General features: G+C 41.0%; 1 protein-coding gene across 1 annotated transcript in view; it reads right to left on the reverse strand.

Annotated features, from left to right (window-relative positions):
* Positions 1-24,809, reverse strand: part of RELN (reelin) — a 289,052-nt gene that overhangs the window by 63,606 nt on the left and 200,637 nt on the right. The window contains exons 21-30 of the mRNA XM_065628247.1: positions 22,387-22,579; positions 19,657-19,769; positions 12,635-12,772; positions 11,810-11,996; positions 8,230-8,435; positions 6,331-6,502; positions 5,757-5,957; positions 3,401-3,636; positions 1,219-1,376; positions 95-302 (exon numbers count right to left, since the gene is read on the reverse strand). Coding sequence (XP_065484319.1) covers positions 95-302; positions 1,219-1,376; positions 3,401-3,636; positions 5,757-5,957; positions 6,331-6,502; positions 8,230-8,435; positions 11,810-11,996; positions 12,635-12,772; positions 19,657-19,769; positions 22,387-22,579 — 1,812 coding nt within the window. The remainder of the gene's footprint in view (positions 1-94; positions 303-1,218; positions 1,377-3,400; positions 3,637-5,756; positions 5,958-6,330; positions 6,503-8,229; positions 8,436-11,809; positions 11,997-12,634; positions 12,773-19,656; positions 19,770-22,386; positions 22,580-24,809) is intronic.

A 24,809-nucleotide genomic window follows, 5' to 3' on the forward strand; every position in this document is an offset into this window, starting at 1 on the left:
ACATTTCACACCTACTTACATCTACACTTGTAATAGCGGAGCGGAGACAACATGAATACACAGAAAATCGTGAGAAGCAGAACTGAAGATTGACCTGATATTTGTGGTATCCAGGGGAACAGTCCTCGCCTCCCTTTTGCCAGGTCCATTGAAGTACAGAGATTTTCCGTCGCTGAGCACACCACAGCCTGTCCCAACCTGACCTCCAGTTATCTTGTACCAGAGAGGGCTTAGCTTCCTCTCAAACCTGTCGAACATCTCGCTGTGATTAGGCACATTAGACACACAGGTTCCATGTGATGCTTCAAGAAAAAAAAAAAAATATATGGGAGATATTTTGGTGAAACTGCTGAACAAATAAAGGTCAGATACAGTACATTGGCAGACAGTTCTGTTGCATCCACACACAAGGAAGTACCAGGCTTTTCTAAAAAAATGCCCTGATGACAGGATGTACCTTTTTGTGTCCTCTTTATAAATTTTTGTAGGCAGAATAAACCTTTGTCCTCTAAACTCTAAGATGGCTTATTTCACTAGATGAAAAACAGCCACACTTTATGTTGATAAGGCATTTTATGTAAACAGAAAAATATTATTCTTTTATTCTGTTTTAAACAAATAGTACAAAAGATGTTAGCTTATTGCTTTGTTGGGGTAGAGGGTTGAAAAGAGTGCAGTGTGCAACTGGTTGTGTCAATCACTGTTATTCTTTTGTGTGTGTGTGTGTGTGTGTGTGTGTGTGTGTGTGTGTGTGTGTTTGAGCATAAAAGCCCCTGAAACCACAAGCGAGCAGAATTTTCCACAGAAGGGCTTGTCAGAACATATGTTCCCTCCTGGTCCCATGCCATCTGATGGCCAGGGGACTGAAAAACAGCAGCAATTCTTTTGAAGATGATCCAAAGGCTTTTAAACAGACTTTTTAGTTTATAATGTTTTGTTTTGTTTTCTCTTTTATCACTCGTTCCTTCCCCATTCCTACAGATGGTGGTGTTCAAAGATTGTGGTTGCCAGAAATATCACCGGTGTCCGCTGCCTTCAGCTGCTCTGTTTGGCCTGCGCTGAATTTTATTTAACAAAATGAAAAGATTCTTGCTGGCAGCTCATAAAATTTATGTCATCATATATTTTTCCAGAATATCGGAGAGGAAAATCAAGATGCTAGATTTACAGCTTTAACTCAGCCAGTGCTTGCTGTAATCCCACCTAAAAAGGACTTACCTGTGTAGCCCAGGTCGCAGAAGCAGACCCCAGAGATGCAGTCCCCGTGACCGCTGCAGTAATTGGGGCAAGGCTCAGAAATGTAAACGCCGTCTAAGCCGAAGGGAGGTACGCTCTTGTGGGAGCTGCTCTCCTGGATCCAGCGGAATCGAGTCTTACTGTAGAGAAACAACAGCAAAAGGCACAATATTACTATTCCCAACTTCAATACCCACTGCGTATTTTATGTGCTCTTTGTTTAAAGGAGCTTTTGCTAAATTAGAAAATATTTCTGACATCCTACATTTTGTGCAACTTCACTTACGGATATTTTTTCCTTTTTTTTTTTTTTAAACGTATTTTGACTTCTCTGGGCCATATCCACCAGTGTGATGCAAAGAACAGATAGATGGTCTTATGAACAAGAGTGAATGATTAGATGTGACTCTGAAGATGCCTTTCACTCCTCAGTTCAAATCGAACTACTGATTACATTTTGAAATCCCAGGACTCCATTTCTTATGGTACTTAGGAAGAGAACTTCAGTAATGGCAGTGATGCAGACTTTATTACAGGATCCTCTAATCCTAAGCAGAAAACCTTGAAGTAATTTAGACACAAGAAAAATCATCCACTTTATAAAAATAATGACAAATAATGAGTCCATCAGGACATGTAAACAGAAATACAAAATTTTTATTCTTGGATGCTAACATGAAAATTCCTGGAAAACAGTGATCTAATCCTGAGCTTGTACAACTGAAACTGCTCTGGGGACTTTGAGCCTACACTAGGTTACTCCAGCTGACTCACAGCACAGGAAATTTGTTCAAGAAAAAATACTTTGGCTTTTAACTTTCAGTCTTTAACTTTTAGCCGAATCATTTTATAGGAGCTCCAGAGGAGAGAACCAACTTAACATCTCATTGCCAATCCAATGGATTAAATAAGATCCTCCTTGTAATAAACCTATTGCTTTTTCCCCTGCTATCCACTGAGATTTGGCAGGTAGGTGATCATTGGGCTAGTGCTTTGTACCAACTGATCACAATGGATGCTCTCCACAGAACCCACGAACCGTGATTTCCAAAGTGACCCACAATGCTGAGACCCTCATTGTACTTGCAATACTTACATTTTTAATGTTTAGCATGAGCTTCTTATTCCTGATCACATTGCTGAACATAATGCCAAACAGATTGCTGCTATTGATTCTGCACTGCTTGTTTTGGGTAAATCAAATCAGCTGGTGTCAGATTTGTGCAATTTGGCACCTGTTTTTATTGGTTAATTACTGAAGAAAAGAAAAACTTGTTACGGTACATGTTGCTATTTCAGCTCCTTGCAGCAAAGGCACCGGCTCCCCTCCCACACAATTTGCCACACACTCAAAATCAGTGCTGGGGCTGGAGGATGAGGAGCCCATGGCAGGAGGATGGAGCTGAAATCCAGGGGCAGCACAGGAGTGGCTGCCAGGGCAGAGAGGCAGGAGGCAGCAGGGGGACAGCAAGGGGCTGGGGGTGCAGCTGCGCTGGCAGTGCTCGGTGCGGGCAGCAAATCAGACCAGGGTGGTTTGTGGATGGTGTAAGAAAGTGAGCAAGGGGAGCGAGAAACTTCTGCCAATCCATGTAAGACTGAGAAAAGCCACTGGATTTCATGGCTTATTTGTGACTTTGACCATTTGATGTTTTCTTGTCTGTGTTAACCCAATGCTGAGGTCGCGTTCACAGATGAGGACACCCATCATCCCTCCCTCCTTTGACTTCAGCTGTCCCAGCCTCCTTCAGTGACACGGCACATTACACAGCAGCTCAAATACCCTGCCAGGGTTTCTTTGCTCAGTGATGACTGTTTGTAAAATTAATCCTGTTGAAATGGCTTATTTGATTCAAGTGACTTATCACTCTCTTGCTGGTGCTTCTGACCTAACTGATATGCATAAAGACAGACAGCACCATGATGAAGAGATTGACATAAAATTAAAATGTTCTGGATTCCTTTTTTGTTAGTTTGTAATTTAATTTTATAGACTCTTCTGGTGCTTTTAAAAGAGAAAGCTTCTTCCAGTATATTTTTCCTAGATCTACCAAATTTTAAGATTGTTCTTATTTACAGCTTGGAACTTTTTTGCTCCTGTAACATCGAAGAAGAGGCAGCTAACTCATGGGTAGCAGCGGCATCAGTGGCCTACAATGGACAGTACCTGGCTGCAAGCGACCTGGGGATAACAATAGTAATTCTTGTCCAATCCTCAAAGTCTCCCGTGTGATATATGGTCGGCTCGCTCAGCTCCCGGGAGCTTCCCTCACATCCTTTTGTGCCCGGAGATGCAGGGTAGCAGCCCTCCTTCACGAGCGACCAGAAGAGCCCAGCATCATGCGAGTACTGAAGCAGAACAGGAGCAGAGCTGCTGTACTGGTTGGTGCAACCAATGTTCAGCTGCAAAAAAGCAGAGCAATAGATATGATCTGAAGAATCCTGTACTTTTATTGATATTTATTGGCTGCAAGCTACCTGTGACTTCGGTTTGGGAGGCTTGGCACTCTGAACATTTGCTTTGAACCCTGCTGGCAAACAGTGACTGATGCTTAGAGTCTGTTTCCTACCCAAATAAGACATTTCTCAGTAAAAATTCCCACTATCCCTTCATTAAAATTACTGGGTTGAGCACACCAAAACATGAAATTAACTTTTTGAAGGTCCTGGTGCATTACAGGCCACAAACAGCAAACTGTGCCCAGGCACCTTTATGCCTGGGAGGAGCAGGAAGAGCTGTGTCCTCCAAAATCCATCCCATCTGCAGTCCACCCAATATGTCGAGGGGATCGGCCTGATTTGCAGGTGCCCCCTGCTCTGGGCCATGAGCCCTGACCACAGCCTCATCATTAACCTGGCAGGAATGATGTCTGGGAGCCACTGGTGCCGTTTGGGCCCCCAGAATAAAACAAAATTGGATGAAGTAGAAAAATGCATATTAAAATCTGAAATGAGAATGTAACAAAGACAAAAATCAACTGTTGATTTGAAGTTTTCAGCTTCATTTTCCGAGCTATCAGAGAAATATTAGTTTTCATTATTTTATTGCAGAAATTCTACTTGAGCTGTAGAATGTAAAATTTAAACAAAATCATTCCTGTAAAATGAAATAATTTTGACAAATTGCTGTCTTTGAGTTTATCAATGCAAAATTATTCCAGGCAGCTAGATAAAAGGGAAATTTCATGAACGCAGGAAAGCATTTCACCGTATGTTTAAAATTAAAGCATGCAAATAGAACTTACACCCTTATGTGCTGGCCAGTTTAAAAGTTTTCCAAAAAAGAGAGGATTATAAATTCAGATCTTAACAGACTTTATGAAGAACTCACTGTTCTCTGATACATATTGTTTATGTTTTGTATATTTATGTTACATTGCCAAGGCTTTCAGAGATGGAAGGTGTAGTTAATATTTTTAAGTATTGCTTTTTTAGACTAAGCCATTTCCGAATTGCTGTTGGTCATCCAACCAACAGAAAGGAGACTTAGTCACTGAAGTGGTCAAGAGGAAAACAGCATCTTTTAAAGGATAAAAAAGGTATTTATATATTGAAGTATTTTTGGTTTTTAGACAGTTTAAGATATAAAACTGGGAGGACTACTCAGAAATTGTACTGCAACCTCTCAGTTTCTATAGCATTTCATTAGCATAACTTTTAGACAAAATGAGATTATTTTACAAATCCCATTATTTCTAACTAACTTTTCTATTTATAGAACTGTGGGAAATATATTTGAAAAGCTGCCTGTAAACATCTGATCTCTTTAATAATTCCACTTGTAAATTATTCAGTGTCTGTATCCACCAATTATGTAAGGACCATGTATTTGTGGTGAGCTCATTAAAATTGCATTGCAACCAACCTCCAGAATTCACCAATGGGATTTCATTATAAACTCAATAAAATTTTGATTAGGGTTCAGAAACAAGAGCTTGTCAAAGCAAATACACTTTCTTTGGAGCCCATATTCTGATGTATTGTCAGACCACTGAAATTTTTGGAAGCCCTTTAGAGAAGAGAATGCTAATTGGAGCCTATATTCATTGACACAATAAAAGTAAATTATAAGAAAAACCCACACTGGAGGACAGAGCAGCTTGTAAGTCCTTAAATAGTTTAAAATACAAAAAATGTACACAAACCACATTGGAGCTTTTGTAGTCACAGAGCCCCAGACGGGATAAATCCTTTTTCCCTTGACAGTGCAGTAGCATTTCCTAGTACTGACTCGAATATAATGACAGTCACTTCAATCCACTTCTGAAACATGTTGAAGAACAACAAGCTTTAAAACTTCTCCAGAAGGGTAAAACAGTTCTCCTGCACCAAGGTTTTGGCTACGCTTTTAGAAAGCAGCATGATATTTTATGCTGTATGAATTCATACTTGTGCTTTTCACATCTTTTTACACAATGATGTAATTTATCACCTTGTTTTGAACTGCGGCCCAGGACATCTTGCAGGTATTGACTAAGGGCAGTTTTACTGATATTCTGCAGGGATTTATGTTTAAGGAATACCTTGAACTGTAAGACATATCCAGGCTTCAGAGTTAAGTCTCGAGTCACTGCAAACCGGTCACCATCTGATTTACCGAAGAGCATGGCGGAGGGGGTGGCAGAGCAGAAACTTTCGTTTTTGGCCATCCCTTCATTGGCCAACATTAACCATACACTCAGCTGGTTCATGGGGTAATCGAATGCTGGCTTTTCATAAAAGTTCTGTCAGAAATGAGAAGAAAAGCAACAATAAGTACTATCACCTTGCAGTGTGACTTCAGAATAATTTCCAAAACCATAAATTTTCAAATGTTGCAATTTGTGTTTTCTGTAATTTTCAAAAAATTGTAATTTCCAAGATTTCTGTCTTGACTTTTTGAGGAGAAACATCATTACATGCTCTATCGCAAAGATTAGGAGTGTGATGTTTTGTAAGAGCCAGGTTAGTACCACACAAAGAGAGCTACAGCTGCAAACACTACAGCTGCGTCTTTAAATACACCCAGCATTTTCAGAGAAAACTGTATTCAAAGGAAAGTCTACTAACAGATATGATGGTTCCTGTTTCATGGGGATGCCCACAGCCTGCTCTTACCTGTGGTAAAGTGGGATTAACAACGGGAATGATGTGCTTCTGCTTCTCTGACAAAATGATGATGTCATCAATGGCCCACTGGTCATACCCTTCCCCAGAAAAGACGGGCTGCCACCAGCGAAACCTGGTGCAAGGTGTCTTGGCTGCAGCCGGCAACTCCAGATAGACAAACCTGAAGAACAGAAATTCAGAAGAACCTTAGGGAACACACTCTGTAGAGAAGTGGGAGAAATGCCACTGAACAGGGAAAAGATGCAGGAAAGCCACGATCTGTCTTACATGTAGAAGTCCTCAGAAACCCTCTGCATATCTGGATACCTATTTATACACTCTATATCAAGAAGCCTTCTTTGTCCTTCTTGTCTGGGAAGAATGTAAACTCCTGAAGACAATGGCTATTTTTTGCTCTCTATTAAATTGCCTGGCAGAGTAAGGAACTGATTTGAACTCTTCCGCTTTGAATTAAACTGTTCAGCAGGTTCATGCTCAGCAAGTCTTAACATTCTTCTGGCGCCAGCAAGTAACAGTGAAGTACTCTGGCAAAAGTAATTTCTCATTCTGTTCTGCTGGTTGGTCTTATTTGTAGACAATAGCATCCTTCTATTAAAATGCAATAGGTTATGTAGCAGAGTTTTCATATGTAGCAGAGTTTTCACTGTGGATAAAAATATTTCAGGCCTCCTATATGGATCTTCATGAAAGAACTTGAGGTCTCCTCAGTTAGTTTGCTTTATGTTCAATTTAGGAAACACCTTACAAAAATGATGTTCAATAAAAGTTAAAGTTTCAAATATAATTATGTTTATGTTAAAAAGTACAATAATTAATTACTTGTTCAGTCCTATTTCAGACAGCTTACATATCTGCATTTATACATATATTTATTTCGGTACTCTTTTTATCATGTTATTTGGAACCACGGATCCTGCTTCACTTGCTGGTTAGGCAGAGAGAGGTGGAGGAATTGTTCAGAGCTATGGGAAACCCTCTTTTTCCAGAGGATACCTAGATTTATGTTTTGGAAAATAACAAATTGGAAAATAAAATCTGCACCACATTTGAAGCAGCAGAAAAATAAATATGTATAGCTATATTCAGTAAGGACCATCACTCTTGCTTTCTCAGAGGGGCAAATGTTTTGTCTAAAAATAATGTATTGGAGGGTCCAGTGATGAAGGTTTCAGTATGTAGCTCCTTTGTTGCATGTGTCTTGTGATTCTGACAAAGTAGAGTCTAAACAAAGTTCAATGGTTTTATACTTCCAAGTGCCTAGATCACCTTTGGAAAAGGAAAGCTTGCCGAGTTACAGAAGTCCGACTGAAAACATTGTTCATTGCAATACAAAATTACAAGATGGGAAGATAGGAATTATTTACGTATTGAAAGACATGAACTACAGATAATAGAAATAATGTTAATAGCTATGCAGACAAGTTTTCACTGACAAGCTATCTTACAGTGAATCTGAAATGCTGAACATGATTTCTTCTCCTCCTTAAACATTTCCTTAAAGGACTTTTTGTGGTATGTGACATTAATATATGTGCATTACATCTGAAACCAGTCAGAGGAAATGGTAGATTTCTACACCTCTTTTGGGCAAGTTCTCTATTTCCTTGCTAGTGTTTTGCACATATTAACATTTTAGTCATGTTTCACATGGGAGGTGAGTGATTGGAAACTTTATGTTTTACTTCAGTTTTTTTTAAGGCCCATTTTCATTAGATTTTTCCTTCCTAGTGACAGGAGTTTACTGTGGCAGCCTCGAAAAGTTTCCATATAATGATGGCTTTTAAGCATTATAACTTGAAATTGTTATTCATGTTTTCATAAACCGAGAAATATTTTTTTTTAAAAAAGACTGATGCAGTATGGATTTAATTTAGACCAAAATTATACCTGGGTTTGCTAAAGTCAGAGAAATACATTTCTGCGAGTAGCTGCCAGTTGATGCCACCGTTATTGCTGTACTGCAGCAGCACACCTTCTTCTCTGCTGTCTGGTTTATTGCATGAAGAACTCTCTCCTCCTATCTGGATGTAAAACTGGACAAAATCCACCCAGGTTGTGTCCAAATCCCAGCTTACCAACTGTCTTTTTCCAGCCTAAAATAAAAAGACCAGATGGGGGAAAATAGTATTAAATATGACACCTTCACTATGAATAGACATATTTAAACTCCAACACAGACGAATATTGCACAGAAAATTGCACAACACGGAAGACGTTGAATTTTATGTTAACATGACCTTTTTTTTTGGTTTTCAGACAATGATTTGTGCTTGACCATCCTTTGTATCTTAATCACTCTGGTGTGATCCCACAAACATTTTTATTATTACATTTCAACACACAATGCAACTTCACAATGCAATTTCAACACAATTATTTTGTCTCATTCCTTCAAGATGCCAAGCACCTTTGGAAGACAAAGAGCAGATCCTGGGTATCCTGGACCAGTTGGCACTAAGCGTTTAAGTATTCAGTTTTTTAACGATAAAGCATAAAGCAGTAAAAGGACATTTCTGAAGTCTCATTTCTCCAGTCGAATCTTGCACTGTGTAGGGTTGCCTGATCATCTGAAATTATTGCCCCTACAATAGCTGTTGCCTGAAGCCCATCTCCTACACACAAACCAGGGAGGGTTTTTTCTCTTCTTGTCTCACCTGAGTAAGATTTGTTACTATGCAAAACTATGCTCTTTTCCTAGTAAGTGTTGTAAACCAGGAGTCTCCCACCTAAAACATGTGGATTTGGTTTCAGGTTTACCCGAGCACAGCTCAGAGAAAAAATCGCCTCATAACATTTAGTCAACAGCTTTTCCATGGATGTTTTTGCGTTCTAGCAGGAAACAGCTCTTGGGTGTCTATGCTGTGATCAACATGGTCACTCTGTGCGTGTTGGCAAAGGAAGACAGAGCATACTCAGCTAAAAAAAGCTTTAAGGTTTAAGAGACTTTCATTGTAACTGGAGTTATCCTGTTCCACTCTTCCCTGGGTGCTTTGCTGCTTGAGGCTGAGCTTGTGGGCTTGCACATTGCACGCCCAGAAGATGCTGGTATGTGGTGAGGCAGGACACGGGGCAAGAGCAGTGTCCCCACAGAGGTGACTCGCATGCCCCGTGCCTGGCACAGCCCTGTCCCGGCACAGCATCATGCTACCGCAAGCTGTTATAGGTAGGGCAAAGCCAAATACGTGTGGCTGGAGAGGGGATGCAACAATCTCACAACTGCATTTATTAGAAAAAGATGCAACCTGGTATCGCCCCCCAAAATGGAGCAGAGGTGGCGACACGCCTACTGGTTTTAATTCCCTTAAAAATTATGGGTTCCTGACCATCTCCAAAACCAAAAATGTATCAAAAAGGGAAACCTGTGCTAAGTTATAAAATGATGCTTGTGTTTCAAGTAGCATTTATGTTTTTCCCTGTCTCTCACTTGTACATGCATGATCCTCCTGACAAATTTCCTGAGAAATCTGAGAAAAGTGATGTGATCTAGCTGGACATAAGTAACAAGATGTATGAGCTAAGATTTAAAATTTCATCTATGTTTTTTAATGTCATGATAGATGAATATAAAACCTGTTCCACTCATTACCTTTTTCTTCTTCCTACCCAGTTCAGGGTAAACTCAGCACAATAAATATCTATTGCTTCCCTTCTCAGAACATTCTGCTTTGCTGGCATTCCAGCCTGGGTCCACAGCTCACTTGTGGACTCTACCAAATAGGCCACATCACACTGCTAGACTAATTTTTGGAAACTGAATGCTTGTGTTTTTGAAACTCAGCTTGCATTGCCAGTGACAACTAAAACCAACACACTGACCCACAGTGGATCAAGCTCTGGCTGTAAAACTGTTCAGGCGGGTTTTCCATATCTACACCCACAGCAACTCTGCCTGTTGCAGGGTTAATTACAGATCCAGGTTAATTGAGAAAGGGCACGAGTGACATAAAGCCTCAGAGGAATTGCAGGAGCTAATTGAAAGAGCTCTGTATTGCAAACACACCTACAATTGATTAAAATGAGTTGTAAACCAAAAGATTGAGGGTTGGCAGAACAAAGCCAACATTAATTCTGGTAGCAGTAACTGATGATGGTAGTAAACATTAAACATTCAAATAAAAAATGGCTATTTGAGCAAATGCAAAGAAATTGAGCCTGTGAATATGAGCTCCCAAAACAATACAGAACTGTTGGGCAACTATAAAAATAATCTTGATTATCTACCAGCATGGCCACTAGAAGCCTTGGAAAAGATCTAAACAGAAATTAAATAAACCACCTTCTGTTGATGGCACACAGACTGCTACTACTCAAGAAATGAATGATAACCTAACCCTTAGAGATCAATAGAAAGAAGCCAAGAATTTCTAAATTAGTTTTTCACTCCTCCTTAGCAGAAATCAGAAGAAAGATCATAGCAGGTTAATTCTAATTTAGCAAACTACTTTGAGAAACTTGGCATAAGGAACTGAGCCAGAAGGAAAAGCATCTAACAGAAAAGACAATTATATAAAAAAATCCAATTATCACAATTAGCTCATTATACTGATTGGTCTATTATAAAATTTTCAGCGCAGAGCTACATTTCCAGGGGAGTTGGATGTGAGACTATGTAGGAGTGCTGAATATAATTTGATGGGTTAGATTTTTGTAATGATGTAAACAACACACAATTACACAGCGTTGCATATTGGGTTAATCTTCTGGGACTAATCTGGCTCTTATGACAACAGTGTCAGTTTGATCAAACCTTTAAAAGAGAAGCATATAGCTGCGTTTATACTCTTCCTCTCAATTAAGAACAAGACAAAACCCAGTAGTAGACCTGAGGAACAACATTAAAAAATAAATCTGTGATTACAACACATAATCTTACATCTGGTCATAAAGACCTCTTTTTATTTTAGCTATAATTGCTATTAATTAGCAGAATTCCCTACATCTCTTTCCTGCTCTATTATTTTTGTCTGCAAAGTGCCCAAGTTATACAAGAGTATCCTTCTACAGGCTAACCACTTTCAAAACATCTGGAGGGGCTTTTTTTTTTTTTTTCCACTAGTATTGGACCTCAAATAAAGCTACTTGGCCTCTGGAAAGTCAAACTTTCTCCATCTGTTGCCCAGAACAGTACAGAACAAACAAATGGGAGTTGCTAGATGTTGAGAAAGAACCAAATCTTAAAACAGAAAATGCACAATTAAGACAGTATGAATGTACACACTTCCCAGCACACCAGAGATTTACTTCCTTCCATTACAGCTGGTATTTCTTGGATACATAATGCACGTGTCCCTCCTTCTCTCTTGATTGCTTTGTTCTTTACCTGCAGAGCACAGCTACACTGCTTAATGCATTTCTCATTCTGTGTGCTGCTTTCTGCCACCTTCCTTTTCTTTGCCACACAACCACATCATGCTCCGTGCAAACCTACAGTACGTGCCTTTCTCAGTCTCCCATCCCTCATTAGTACCTTGTTGAAGTAGAGCGAGGAGCCAGATGAGATGACCCCACAACCTTCTTCAGGCTTGACGATCTCTCCCCCAATAATTTCCTGCCACTCTGTCTTCAAGCTATCCGAATTCTCGAAATCAGACATGATGGTCGAAGGAAGGGGATTTTCAGGCTGACATTCAGTACCCTGAAACCCTGAGTCACACCTGGAAGGAAGTGTAAAAGTATCGAGCTTTTAAAGACTTTATTTGACACTGACAATTACATAATGTAGTGCATTGACCTTTTAAAATTAGATGTGATAGGAATTTTGGATCCTGGAAACAAACTAGAATAACTGGATAATGGAAAAAAGCTACATCTTATTTCTAAAACACCCCTGTTTTGTCCACAAAGTTTGAAGCTGGAAGGCAGTAATCTGTACCCTTGGTATGGTACCTGGTCTGACAGGAGCTGCCAAGTGCTGCCAAACTGGTCCCTGGAGCCCTTGTGACCCAGCGAAACAGCCCCGGCACTGAGCTGGTCCTTGGGGTCCTTCTGCAAAGGGCTGGAGTGGCCACCAGGACACCTGCAGCAGGGCAGCCCCCTGCCACTGAAAGCTCTTCCAATGCCTGCATCTGCCAAGTGTGTGGGTTCTTGGACAGAGATGTGTGGAGCAACTCACTGTTAATGTTACTTGAATGGTCTAACCCCCTCCAGTGCTTTTAGTTTTTAATGTTTAATCTGAAAATAAAACAACGGCATCTCCCAACCCCCAGGAAAAAAAAAAAAAAGTATACAAAACAACAGGATACCTGACATATCAGGAGATCATTTTTAAGAGGAATTGGCAAATGCTTTATACCTGCAAACGCCGTGGTCACACCAGCCATGTCCGCTGCACATGTTGGGACACTGCTGTCCGATGTAGATGTTGTCCAAGGCCCATTCGTCTTGGGTTGTATAGTAGCACTGACTCCAGCGGAAACGTGTGGCACTGGACCTTAAAACCAATAAAAATGCTTTAATTTGTGATTCTTTCTAGAACTGTTGGAAAAAAGATAAAATGTAACTATAAAAAAAAATAAAGTAAGTTGATATCACAATCACAGCCCAGTCTGCAAAGGCTGGCACAAGCAAAACCAGATTTTTGTAAGTGAATTTTTTAGATGATGCCACTTGCTGTGCAGGGCTATATAATGGACTTTCCAGTCATTAATGACATTTGGGAGGAAGGCTGCAGAAGTGTTACAGAGTCTTTATGCACGATGTTAAGATAAACCTATCAATGGATATTATCGGATTTTTATTCAGTGCCATCCTGTGAGGGTGACAGAATGCAAAATTAGAAAGGTCGATATAGGGTATGACTTTGATTTTTATATTTTGGGTCACAGTCAAGAGGCTATAAGTTGTGTAAAAAGGTTTCTTCTGATATTATTATAAAAAATTCTGTGAAGACTAAGTTCTTGAGTGTGAACATTTTTTCCCTTTGAATACTGGCTATTTCCATTTGACAATATTAGACTAGTTTTTATTTGGTACAGCAATTTCCTTTTTTCAGGATTATTGTAAACTAGATTTTGCTCATATAACACTGGTGGCATTGCGATCACATGTTTTTGACAAAGATCCTGTTTCATAGCACATATTTTTTTTTCCATATTGCAAAGTGCTTGCTCTTGGCCGACTACTCAGACAAAATTTGTTCCACTGAAGGTTTGTGGTGGGGAATCATTGGATCAAATTACTTGCCTATATATAACTAAGCTCTAGATACTTGTAATATTCTTCAAGGAGAAAACCTTGCTGTAGTTTCTCCTTTCTAGTTAAATAGTTTCTCTTCAACAACTTCATTTTCCTTTATTATAGTGGAGTCAGGTAAAAGCATTAAAAAGTGCTTGGTGCTGGCCCTCTAGGAGATTGTCCAATGTGATATAGGTATTTTCCATGCTGAGTGACTCCTGCTCGCCAAATCTAGCATGACATCCATCAACCTCAAAAACCAAGGCTGGAGAAGAAACTGAGTCACGAGAAGAGTAAATGTTGTCATCATCAAATCCTTTCCAAGCTGCCCTGCCAACCTGCCAACAGGTTACAAGCATTGCCTAGTGGCAGCTACCAGCTCCATGCTTGTGCCAGAATGAGATTAAGAAAAATGTATTGTGGGTGAAGTGAAACAAAGGTGGGAAATTGTTCATCATGATGGAGCAAAAGGGGCTGTACTGGCTGTGTGATGAGTCTGGGAAAAAAGGGGTGCTGGGGCCAACATGGGTTCTGAGGCTGGGTTGCAGAGCTGTGGAAGGGACGGACAGGGAAAGCAAGGCTGACTGCAAAGAATTAAAAATCAGACGTTAAACTGGGATGGACCTGTGCCTGGCCAAGGGCTGACTGGGTGGGCTGAGGATGAGGGACAGCAGGTTGCTACAAGAAGTGGGAGTTTCTTTCCTAGCTTGTTTCTGAGCCATGTGACTACAGTATGATGGCATGGGATATGATGCTGTTACTTTAATTAAAAAAAAAAAATCCACAGCCATGTAGAATGATCTGTTAAAATGAATGTTGTAAAGGTGGCTGAGCCACCTGCTTGCATTTATGGAAGTAGAAAAAAGTATAGAGGCAGCCTGTGCAGCTAAAACGGACAGTGCAGCAGAACAGTTAACCATCCAGTTGCATACTACAAATATACAAATATTATTTTAGTACATGGTTGGGGAAATTTTTAGAATTGCAATTTTTATTTTTTTGAAAAACGAGTCAAGCTGCATAAGGGCTTGATTTTTAATTGAAATGACCTTTGTTGTCTGTTTTAAGTATCTGCTTGATATGAAAATACTGTAAGCATTTTTATGGCAGGCAGAGCTAATCTGTGGGGGCAGATCTGCCCATTAAATACTCCCTCAGGATATAATGTATTGATGGGTTACATTACAAGAGCTATGAATTATCCATTAAAAGTGCACAATGCAGTAACCTGTACACGAAGGACTTCCTAAGCTTGCATAGGCACAATGGACAGTCAATATTCACCACAATTATTTACTGTTTATTTTCTGAGTGCTCTGAAGCCGGCACATCACCTCAGTGGTAGTTTTCGTGTTTGCTACAGAGCATCAATGGCACCGCAGAGAGCTCTGACAGAGACTATGTGCTTCAGAAAAATGGTAATGACTGGTGTTAACTCTCATGTGCACTGAGGAAAAAACAATAGTGAAACAAAAGAAAGGTTTTATAGAAGGCAAAACCCCTCTGTGACCTTCCAGCACAATAAAATTGTGTCATGTTTTTTGCCCAGATGATGGAGAGCATCACAGCCAGGCCTGTCCAGTTTTAGTGAAGATGTGTGGGTAGAGGTGAGGAGTGCGAATCTGCAGCCCCAGAGGTATTTAAACCAAATTGGGGGGGTTTACAGTGATACAGGGGTAATGTGGACATCTCTTGGAAGTCTCTTGGTGCCAAAAAAACTGTGGTGCCCCCTGAGCACAGTTCCCTGTGCTGCTTGGTGTGGCATCAATGGCATTTCCCCAGCCACTCGCCAGCCGCTGCTGGGTACAAACATCGCTGCAGGGCAGCTGCACGGGTGCATCATGGCTGATTTTCGGGGCACCAGGCTCACACCCGTCCTGCACAAAGAGCGGGGAGAGCCAACCCACAGGCGATAACAATGTGCATCTCAGCGCCCAGGGGAGCACCGCACCTGAAACCGCGCTGAGAAGACCCCCAGCAGCAGTGCTGTGAGGCTGTTCCCAGGGCTGGGTCTGCACCACAGGGCACAAAGCTGACACGAGGGCCAGCAGCCCGTGCTGGGGCTTGTGTGGGTTTCACCTGAGCAAAACATTTCCCTGGCCAAGCTCATCGCCTTGTTCCTGCTGCAGGGAGCTGCCCCGTGCCGCAGGGGACTGTCACCCTGCAAGGCACAGAGCCACACAGCGCCGGGGAGGCTCTGTCTTCCTCCTCGGGTCCCAGATGTTGGCTGCACATCAATCATAGAATCACAGAATAGTTTGGATTGGAAGGGACCTTCAAAGGTCATCTAGTCCAACTCCCCTGCAACAAGCAGGGACATCTTCAACGAGATCAGGTTGCTCAGAGCCCTGTCCAGCCTGGCCTTGAATGTTTCCAGGGATGGGGCATCTACCACCTCTCTGGGCAACCTGTCCCAGTGTTTCACCACCCTCACTGTAAAAAATTTCTTCAAGTTCAAGTTAAGAGTGAGCTCAGCTCCACTTGTTGCTTAGAGGCCTCCCCAGGTAGATGCCGCCGTGGCAGATTTGTTTCTCTCTTTTAAGGGTAGGGGAAGAAGGGAGGAGTCGCTTTGCTGCCTGGAGATGAACATGCAGCTGAAACAGAGGCGTTTGCATCAGCCAGACGGCTGGGAACAGTCCCCAGGGAGCCACGTCCTAGCGGGCAGGGATATTTCTGGCTGCAGACAAAGAGCTCTACCCTGGGGACAGCTTCCCTGCCGTGGGAGTCCCGCAGTCCCCGGCCGTGGCCATGGCAGGGCAAGGGGCTGCCCTCGGCTTCTCACCCAGCAGGGAGGGCATGAGGACACAGGGACAGCGGGGACACTGGCACACGGCTGCAGCCAACAAAAGCTCTCAGGGATCCAGGTTCCTCTTCGAGTGAGGGAAACGTGTGTTAGGCTGAATTCTCAGTTGCAAAAGCAACGGCACTGACAAGACAGTCCTGCTCACTGCTTTTCAAAGCTTTCCAAGGCTGCTCTGCACCTCAAGGTAACAACAGCTTAAGAGGATTATGCTGTTAAAAATGGCAATCAACAATTTAAAAACGCTGTGTTAATTAAGAAAAGAGAATAAGGAGCTGTCAGCTGCGTTCTCAGTGATAAAATACTGGTTTTCTGGACAGTCTACATTTGGACACGTATTCAAATGGGAAGTGTCCTATTGAGGAGTTACAAATGCTTTTTATTATAAGCAAAATAAACCTCCACAGTTCCTCATATTTCTTCCCAGTTTTTTTGATGCTACTGGAAGGCAATCTAGCTTTCTGATGACATTGTATTTGAGTCAGGTTGATGTCAAATAAAAGTCACTGTTGTTATGTGACATTTTACATAAGCATAAGGAAATCATGGTGACTCCCAGATGTACCGTGAGTGAAATTATGTTCTTTCTGTTATAAATTTTTTTGGATATATGATTTCAAATAAAATCATTGTCTTCTCTCTAGATATTAAAAACCCTAACAATCTAATGCAAATTTGTAGCTGATAAAATTATATTTGCTACCTTCCGAGTTACCATAACTACATTTACTGAATTATCCTGAAACTCTTGTTCAGTCATTAGGTGTTGATTTGTTTATGAAGTCAGCAACTGACAGTTGCTTGTATCTCATTAAGGCCTGTTCATATGTAAATGCCTCCCATAAAACTGAAATTAATTTTCATCAGTGTTAAAATGTTCAGTTCAAGTACAATACAATTTCAGCGAGCAGGTGCCTACATTTCATTTCTCCAACACAACTCTCACTGTTGCAGCAGATTTCCTAACATCCCAAATCTTGGATCACACAGGAACCTTGTAAACTCCTGCTTGCCACATGCAGAACACCTACAGATGTGCAGAAACACCAGCACGCCCAGAAAGTTTTAAAAGAGAATTACGGACAATTTTCTGGCTGTATGAGCACAGTAATGCAGCCTGACGCTATCTATGCACCCAGGGTGCAAACCCTCAGCAAGATCCGTGCATGCCAGGATGAAAGCTCCAGCAATCTGGCAGGGTTGCGCAGGAGTGTGAGGGCAGGTCAAGGATACCGAGGGCCACAGGAAGGCTAACGAGACCTCAAGCTCCTGTCCTGAGTCCTCATTTAGATGGTTTGTCTCCCTGAGCAGCAAGCACAGGGCAGGCTGTGTGTTCAGCAGCTCTCGTCTTCTGGGGCTGAGCCAGAAGGATGGTCCCCAGAGTCCCCTTCCCCTTGCCCTGGTTTTGGGAAGGCAGATCTGCCTCTCACCCTCTACGCTGTTTTTTCTGGCCATTACTAACTTTTTGCGCATGGGTGTTTTCGGCAGCAGTGTGGGTGGGGAAGAGAGAGGAGAAGGAAGGAGAGCACCACAAAAAAAAGCCCGGTGGAGCATATTCACTACCAGGCCCCTGGGGCGATGCCCTCTGTGGCCAGGGTGATGGAGGAGTTCTGCACATCACGTATTCACCAGCAACCCCTAGGTTTATAACGGCAGAAACTTGCCCTCTATTATTAAGTGTGCTTTAAAAATGCAAAACACCCTCTCTTTCAATCTCAGCCCAAAGAAGTGACTGAGCCTTCGGTCCGTTCCTTGTCGGTGGAAAGGAGGGTAAGAGAGAAGCGACTGAGATATGCCCGGTGTGCTGAATTGATTTTGGTGGGGAACACGCCACCGTAGCACAACACAATCATACTGAAGATGTGTTTTATGAAGAGCAATGTAATGTTGAGTGGTAATTTGTACCTTAATTACAAACAAAACTCTTCTAAGAGACGGGAATCCCTTCAGATACAAGATAGAGTGTGAAATATTTATGATTTGTGTGCAACGTAAAGCAGGAACCTGGCTATTATTTCATCAGAATTTCTCCCCACAGTCTCCTAAATTAAAATGGAATTATTTGCTCCTGTCACCTCATATGCTGAGGAAAATTATTAGATCCTAAAGAAAGCAAGGCCCACAACACTGATATTAACATCAGCTATACAGTGTATAATAATAACTTTGAGTAGAGCATATATCTTATAAATAAATTTTAAAATAACAGCCTATTTTAGAACATATCCTGCAAAATTGTAGACACTTTTTAAACTCCAGGGTGCCTATGCGAGCCACAGATTTTACAGCTCGTGGCACACAACACCGTGTAAGATTCAGTACATTATAAACTAACTACAAACCAGTTATTTATAGACTTACTTGTGCCATTTGGTATTATCTGACCTGATACAATTTAAGGATTTAATATTTGCCCCTGATATCTTGCCTAGAAATACAAAATTCTGAATAAAGTCTGTACAGTAAAAATGGCCAGTTTGTTGAAAGAAGGTATCATTGTGGGGTGGTTGGTAAAAATAGGTTGTGTTGAGACCGCAGAGAGTGAATAAAAATGATGAAGGACAGGGAAATACAATGACAACTTAATCTGAGCAAGCTCTCCTTGCGGTTGCTGTGATGCATTCAGGTCAAACATAAGCAAGGTGTAACTCTAATTGGAATAATTTAATTCTCAAATGAAGGAAGCCCTGAAGATTATTGAGATTTATGTCAAGTTTTTATTTGTAGGTTATAATAAAGCTTTTAAAATAAATAATGGAAGAAATTATCCAGTTAAATAAATAAAAATGTTAGGGCAGGCAAAACAAGTTTGATTACAATAAGATGAATAGGGTAGTGCTTTTGATAATTTTTGTTGCTGTTTTTTGCAGAAGAGAATGCTATTTCTGAAGACATGCTATAAAAAGAAACAAGAGGTAAAAAATTCCCAGAAATGAATCATTAGTTATTGTTTATACAAGGCTTAGGTCTGATGATGTAAACAATGAGGAACGTGCAAAATAAAAATTAACAATCCAAATAAAGCCTTCCTCCAGTGGGCCGTTTGCAGACAAGCACTACTATTTTTGAAAACGTCTGAACTTTGTTAAAAGAGTCACAGCATATACTACAAACACTCCTAAACAATAGTTTCTGGTGACTTCACCAACATTTCACTCTCTAATTATGTAAGGAAGGCATTTTACGTTAAATACCTGCAACCGAGTCAGTCCCAGTACCTTGGCACCCCACCCACTGGTTTGAGTATGATCTACAGAGGTCTTGAACTTTGTCATAGTAATATAAAAGTAGATGAACTATCTGCACTCAACAACAACAATGACAAGAAAATAAATTCTCACCAAGTCTTCTGTGGTAAAAGGACAGTGATTCTCCTCCACTGAGTAAATTCGCTGGAGTGGTAAATACTTGCTGATGTAAACTCCTGACAGCTCGGCATACTTGGAAGACACTCCTTGAAATAAAATATATCAAAACGAGATTTAATGTTGAGGCAGAACTGGGAACACAAGCAAGGGTTAAACACTCACAGAGCCAGGAGCTTCCCTGGGTCCAGATGTTGTGGCAAAAGACCCAGAGGCAGAAAAATCCTGGCATGATCCAAAAACTTCTCAGAAAACCAACAGTAGTACAATTTAGGATAGGAGAAAGCCATATGACTCATTTAAAGATATATATTTAGCATTAGTGACTGGTAATTATTTATTTTCCTCCATGAGGATTTCTAGCTCATTGTTTTTATTATTCTCACCCAGCATCTTGCACTGTCTACGTAGTAAGTCTACAAGTCCACTATGGAATTAAGCCTATGAAAGTCACCTCCAGAACATTGTACCAGTCATTTCGGAGACCTGCTTGTGAGCCCTTGCCCAGGGATGCTGGCTCCCTCCAGTAGGAACCCCCAGCAGTAGGAAGTAGGAACCCCCAGAGCCATGCAAGAGCACCTAGCTGTGGTCTCTGGAGTTGCTCCCAGAAGCTTTTCCCATGCTCTGCAGCTGTGCTACCTCTAACAACTATGGCAAGTGGTGTAAATTCCCCCTTCCTGCTTCTATGGTCTTTCCTCTATTTAACTCAGTTTCCTAGAGAGGTCTGTTCCCCAAATATATTATTACGCCTTGTTTATACTAAACATAAAGGCAGTCTGTTATCCCAGCCTCTTACAGTTTTCTAGACCTGCCCTTCCCATGCTACTCCATTTTTCTGCAATATTCTGTTTATTTATATGTTACCTGAACAGCACTGAAAACTTTTGTGCTACGGTTTTGATGAGGTATCAATAAAGTGCTTGAATGCTATTACCAACCTGTGTGTTCCTTTTCTAGCTGCCCATCCAGAGAGTCCATTCTGCTACTACTCCCACAGCACAGCTGCTCCTACCTGTCCCCACATCTCCAAGAACCTTTTGCTGTTCATTGCTGTGCTCATCCCCATCAAAGGAGCCTTTGGAACAAACACTTACCTGTGCAAGTAGCATACCTTTACTGCTATGAAACTAATAATAAAGCAGTGATTCTCTATGGTAGTTAAAGCAATTAAGATTATTTATATAGTTAAAATATAAAGTAATAGTTATATGTTAAATATGAAGAAGGGCAGAATATATTATTTTACATATAAATTTATTGCTCTAATATCTCTAATATTGCTCTAATGTCTTAGAGTTAAATGAAGTTATAATAGCTTATTCTGCCTTTTTTTTTCAGTAGGTTTTCTAAAGGCTTAGTTTCCTTTCCAGCAATTTTCAAACATTTTTCATTGATTCATCTCCCTTAAAAGATCTTATAAACCAGGATATGATCAGTGTGTGTGAAGCAAATAAAACTTTCAAACATTTCAATTAATTAGTGTTTTGTGTTTTCACCAGATTACGTCCTTGAAATATACTACAAATAGCCCTCTATTACTCTTTTATCACAGCAACACGGGCAGTGTGAGAAAAATGATTTAGCTGCAAGTTCTCTCTGAACTCAGATCTGCTGAGAGAGGAAAGGAGCACTAAGATCTGAAGACAACTGATCTTCCACTGATGGCAAGGACAAACCCCAAACACCCACTTCTAGGAACTATTCCTGGACACCGTAATGATGCCTGCTAAGTATAAAAGACATGAACATCGTTTGAAATACAGTATTTATAGCTTCCCTCTGAATTCTGTTTAAGGTAAGAAAGAGTTACTTGGATTTGCAAAGTTTAAAAACTAAGATATTGTCATTTCTCTACTCTGCCCACCAAAGTAAATGTGGCTTAAAACAATGTGGCAAAAACTAAGAGGACAATGCTTTCAGTGCTCGCAGAAGATGTGGGACTGGATGGTCAAATTCCTCTGTGAACCTACAGAACAGGCAGCGAAAAGGCCCCAGGACAAGTTCCCTGACACCCTCTGAACCTGCTTGGAGGCAGCTGAAGGACCTTTGTTAGTTCACCCTGAGGGCAGGGAAAGTCCAGTTTGCCATCTCAGAGGGAAAACAAAAGCACAAATTATGGCCAAATGCACTATCGCATTTGTGCTGAGACAGGGCTGACCCACACGGGGAAACAGCAGCCGACACCGCTATTTGCACTTTGAGCAGAGACGGGGAAACAGTCGGTCATTACAGCCCTGGACTGTGTTTGAACCAGGGTTGGGAGATGAAAGGCTCTACATTACAATCCCCTGAAGGAATGTGCTTTCCATTTACGAAATGGCTGCGCACAAGGGCAGAAAGAATTTCTATCCATTTAAATTCCAGGAAACAGTAGATGCATTTTGCTTTGAAAAACAAAGCAATAGCACAGGAAAGATCTCGACTATTACTCTGTAGCTCTGTCTAACTCTGCCCCAGTTATTTTCTCAGCCTTGGTTCATTCCTGTCACAATTTTGTGTTTCAGGGTCTCAGATATCTTTCTTCCTAATGGCATGAAAAATAGCTGAAATACTTTTACCAGTCATTATGACTGATTCTGACTGAGGATTTCTTTATAGAAAGGGGAATGAGGAAAACATCCTTTGTTTCATGCCACAAGTATATTTCAGATGATCTTTGTATAAGCAGAGTTTAAGGAAGACAAAGGCCCTTGTTGCCAGCCTCACCTCCTGAACAAGATGCCACGTGAGGCCGTGGTTGGTGGAGTATTCCAGTTTCACCTGGTTGTCCATATGAGGAGTAAACTCCTGACCACAGCCCATCACCAAGTTGAACTGTATCATATACGAAGCTCCGATCTGCATAGACTGGGTCTCCACGTAGCGCATGCTAGAAGCTAACTTCGAATCTCCTGTAAAACTGAGAAATGTAAGGAAAGAATCAGGATCCATCCCCAAAATAATTCCAAAGGGAACATTATGAATGGTTCTGGGTTAAATACAGTGATGCTTCTTTCTTTGTTCTGCAGATTGGCACGTGGGATGAGACCATGCACAGAAGCATCTTTCCCTTGGTACTTCTGCAAATTACCCGGAAGGCCTTAATGTATCCCAGAGTGTGAAACACTGGATTATTCTGTTAGTTCTTACTAACAGTTCTTTGTATTAAGGCTCAAGTTAGGATCAAGAGAAGGACAATACAGAAAAAAACCAACAAAAAGAAAGTTCGTTCCCCAGGAGTGTCCATTGCCTAAGGTCATGTCACAGTAACAGCTGTAATTTCATTCAAACACTGGACAGTAAAGATACACTGCATTTATTTTAAAATATTCTTATTACATAGACTTTTCATTCAATTGATTTTCAAGTGATTCTATATGCAATGCATTCATTGACTTTTGATCATTTCAGAGTTAATATTGTCTATCCTCAGATTCTTTTCTGCAGGATGTACTGATATAAAAGTTAAATTATCCAGTGGATTGGAGAAGATCATTTTGTCAGTAGTATGACATGCATGCTAACACGATACATAGTTTGAACTACAGGTTATTTCAATTTAAATACAGGTTTTTCTTCTATGCACTATTCAAAAGGAAAAAAAAATACCAAATTCAAGAGAGGTATAAGGAGGAAGTAATAACAACCTAAACTTTGAATCCTGCACACTAGCCTTCAAAAATTCATGTAGAATGAACATTGCCTCCCTCTCCTTAGTTTGAGATGTTTAGTTAGTGTCTTCAGAAGTAATGTAGTCCTTTCAGCTTCAACGTTTTCTAAGATTGTTCTTAGATGCAAACAATTTAGGATAGGGACTGCATCTTTTTAAAGAAAATCACTGCAAATCATCATACAAAAATAAAAAGCTATATTCAGTACAGTGGTGATGAAGAAAATTATCTAGTTCAACTGCCCTTGCAGTTGAGTAAGTTACAGTTTCTCATCTTAAATAAGAAATCCTAATCTTTCAACACCATACAATAGAACATATTATCTTCTACCCCTGCAAAATTCAAGGTCACAACAAAGTCAGTGTAAGGACTAGGAATACAAGTCAGTGTTACTTAGCTTTCTTTTAAATTGATTCACTGACCCACTCTATTTTCTGTAACATCCTTTCCAGAGAGAGCAGTTAAGCCATAAATGTCAGCATCCGACCTTAAAGCTTTAGAAGAAATTAGTGAAAGCTGACATTAGTTTTTTCATTATCAAATTGCTGTTACTTTGTACGGGCTCCATTTTACTCTCTGACCTTGCTCTCTGTGGCTTCATTTCCTAAAGGAGGACCCAACTCATGGCACCGTATGAAACTACCCAGTCTATGATGACACCAGGCTGAGCTGACATGCCTGAGGGACCTGGACAAGCTTGAGAAGTGGACCCATGCGAACCTCATGGGGTTCAACAAGGCCAAGTGCAAGGTCTTGGACCTGGGTTGGGGCAGCCCCTGCTATCAATACAGGCGGGGGGTGAAGGGATGGAGAGCAGCCCTGCAGAGAAAGACTTCAGGGTACTGGGGCATGAAAGATTGGACATGAGCCAGCAATGTGCATTCGCAGGCCAGAAGGCCAATTGTATCTTGGGCCTCATCAAAAGGAGTGTGGTCAGCTGGAGGGCCTGTTGTTATAGGGCAAAGGGTAATGGTTTATATCTAAAGGAGGGGAGATTCAGGCTGGAGATGAGGAAGAAATGTTTTACAATGAGGGAGGTAATATACTGGCACAGGTTACCCAGAGAAGTGGTAGATGCCCCATCCCTGGAGATATCCCAGGCCAGGCTGGATGGGGCTCTGAGCAACCTGATCTAGTTGAAGATGTCCCTGCTCGTTGCAGTGGGGTTGGACTAGATGAGCTTTGAAGGTCCCTTCCAACCCAAACTATTCTGTGATTCTATAATACTATGGTTCTATGATTCTATGGCAAATAGCACTATGAACCAACTGTGGATGAATGTTCCCTTCACTGCTGGGGCACCATCATAGACAACTGGACCAGAAGGCAGCAAGTTGCCTTGGAAAACTGTATATCAACTGTTTGCTGTTTCTGTCAATGTTGTCAGTGTTTTCCTTTTCAACAGGAAGGATAATTTTAAGTTGAGCAGAAGATACAATCTACATTCATCAGCAGTCCAGCTGGTAATCTGTGGTTTGT

The sequence above is a fragment of the Caloenas nicobarica genome, chromosome 1 (genome assembly GCF_036013445.1).
Source record: "Caloenas nicobarica isolate bCalNic1 chromosome 1, bCalNic1.hap1, whole genome shotgun sequence".
NCBI lineage: Eukaryota > Metazoa > Chordata > Aves > Columbiformes > Columbidae > Caloenas > Caloenas nicobarica.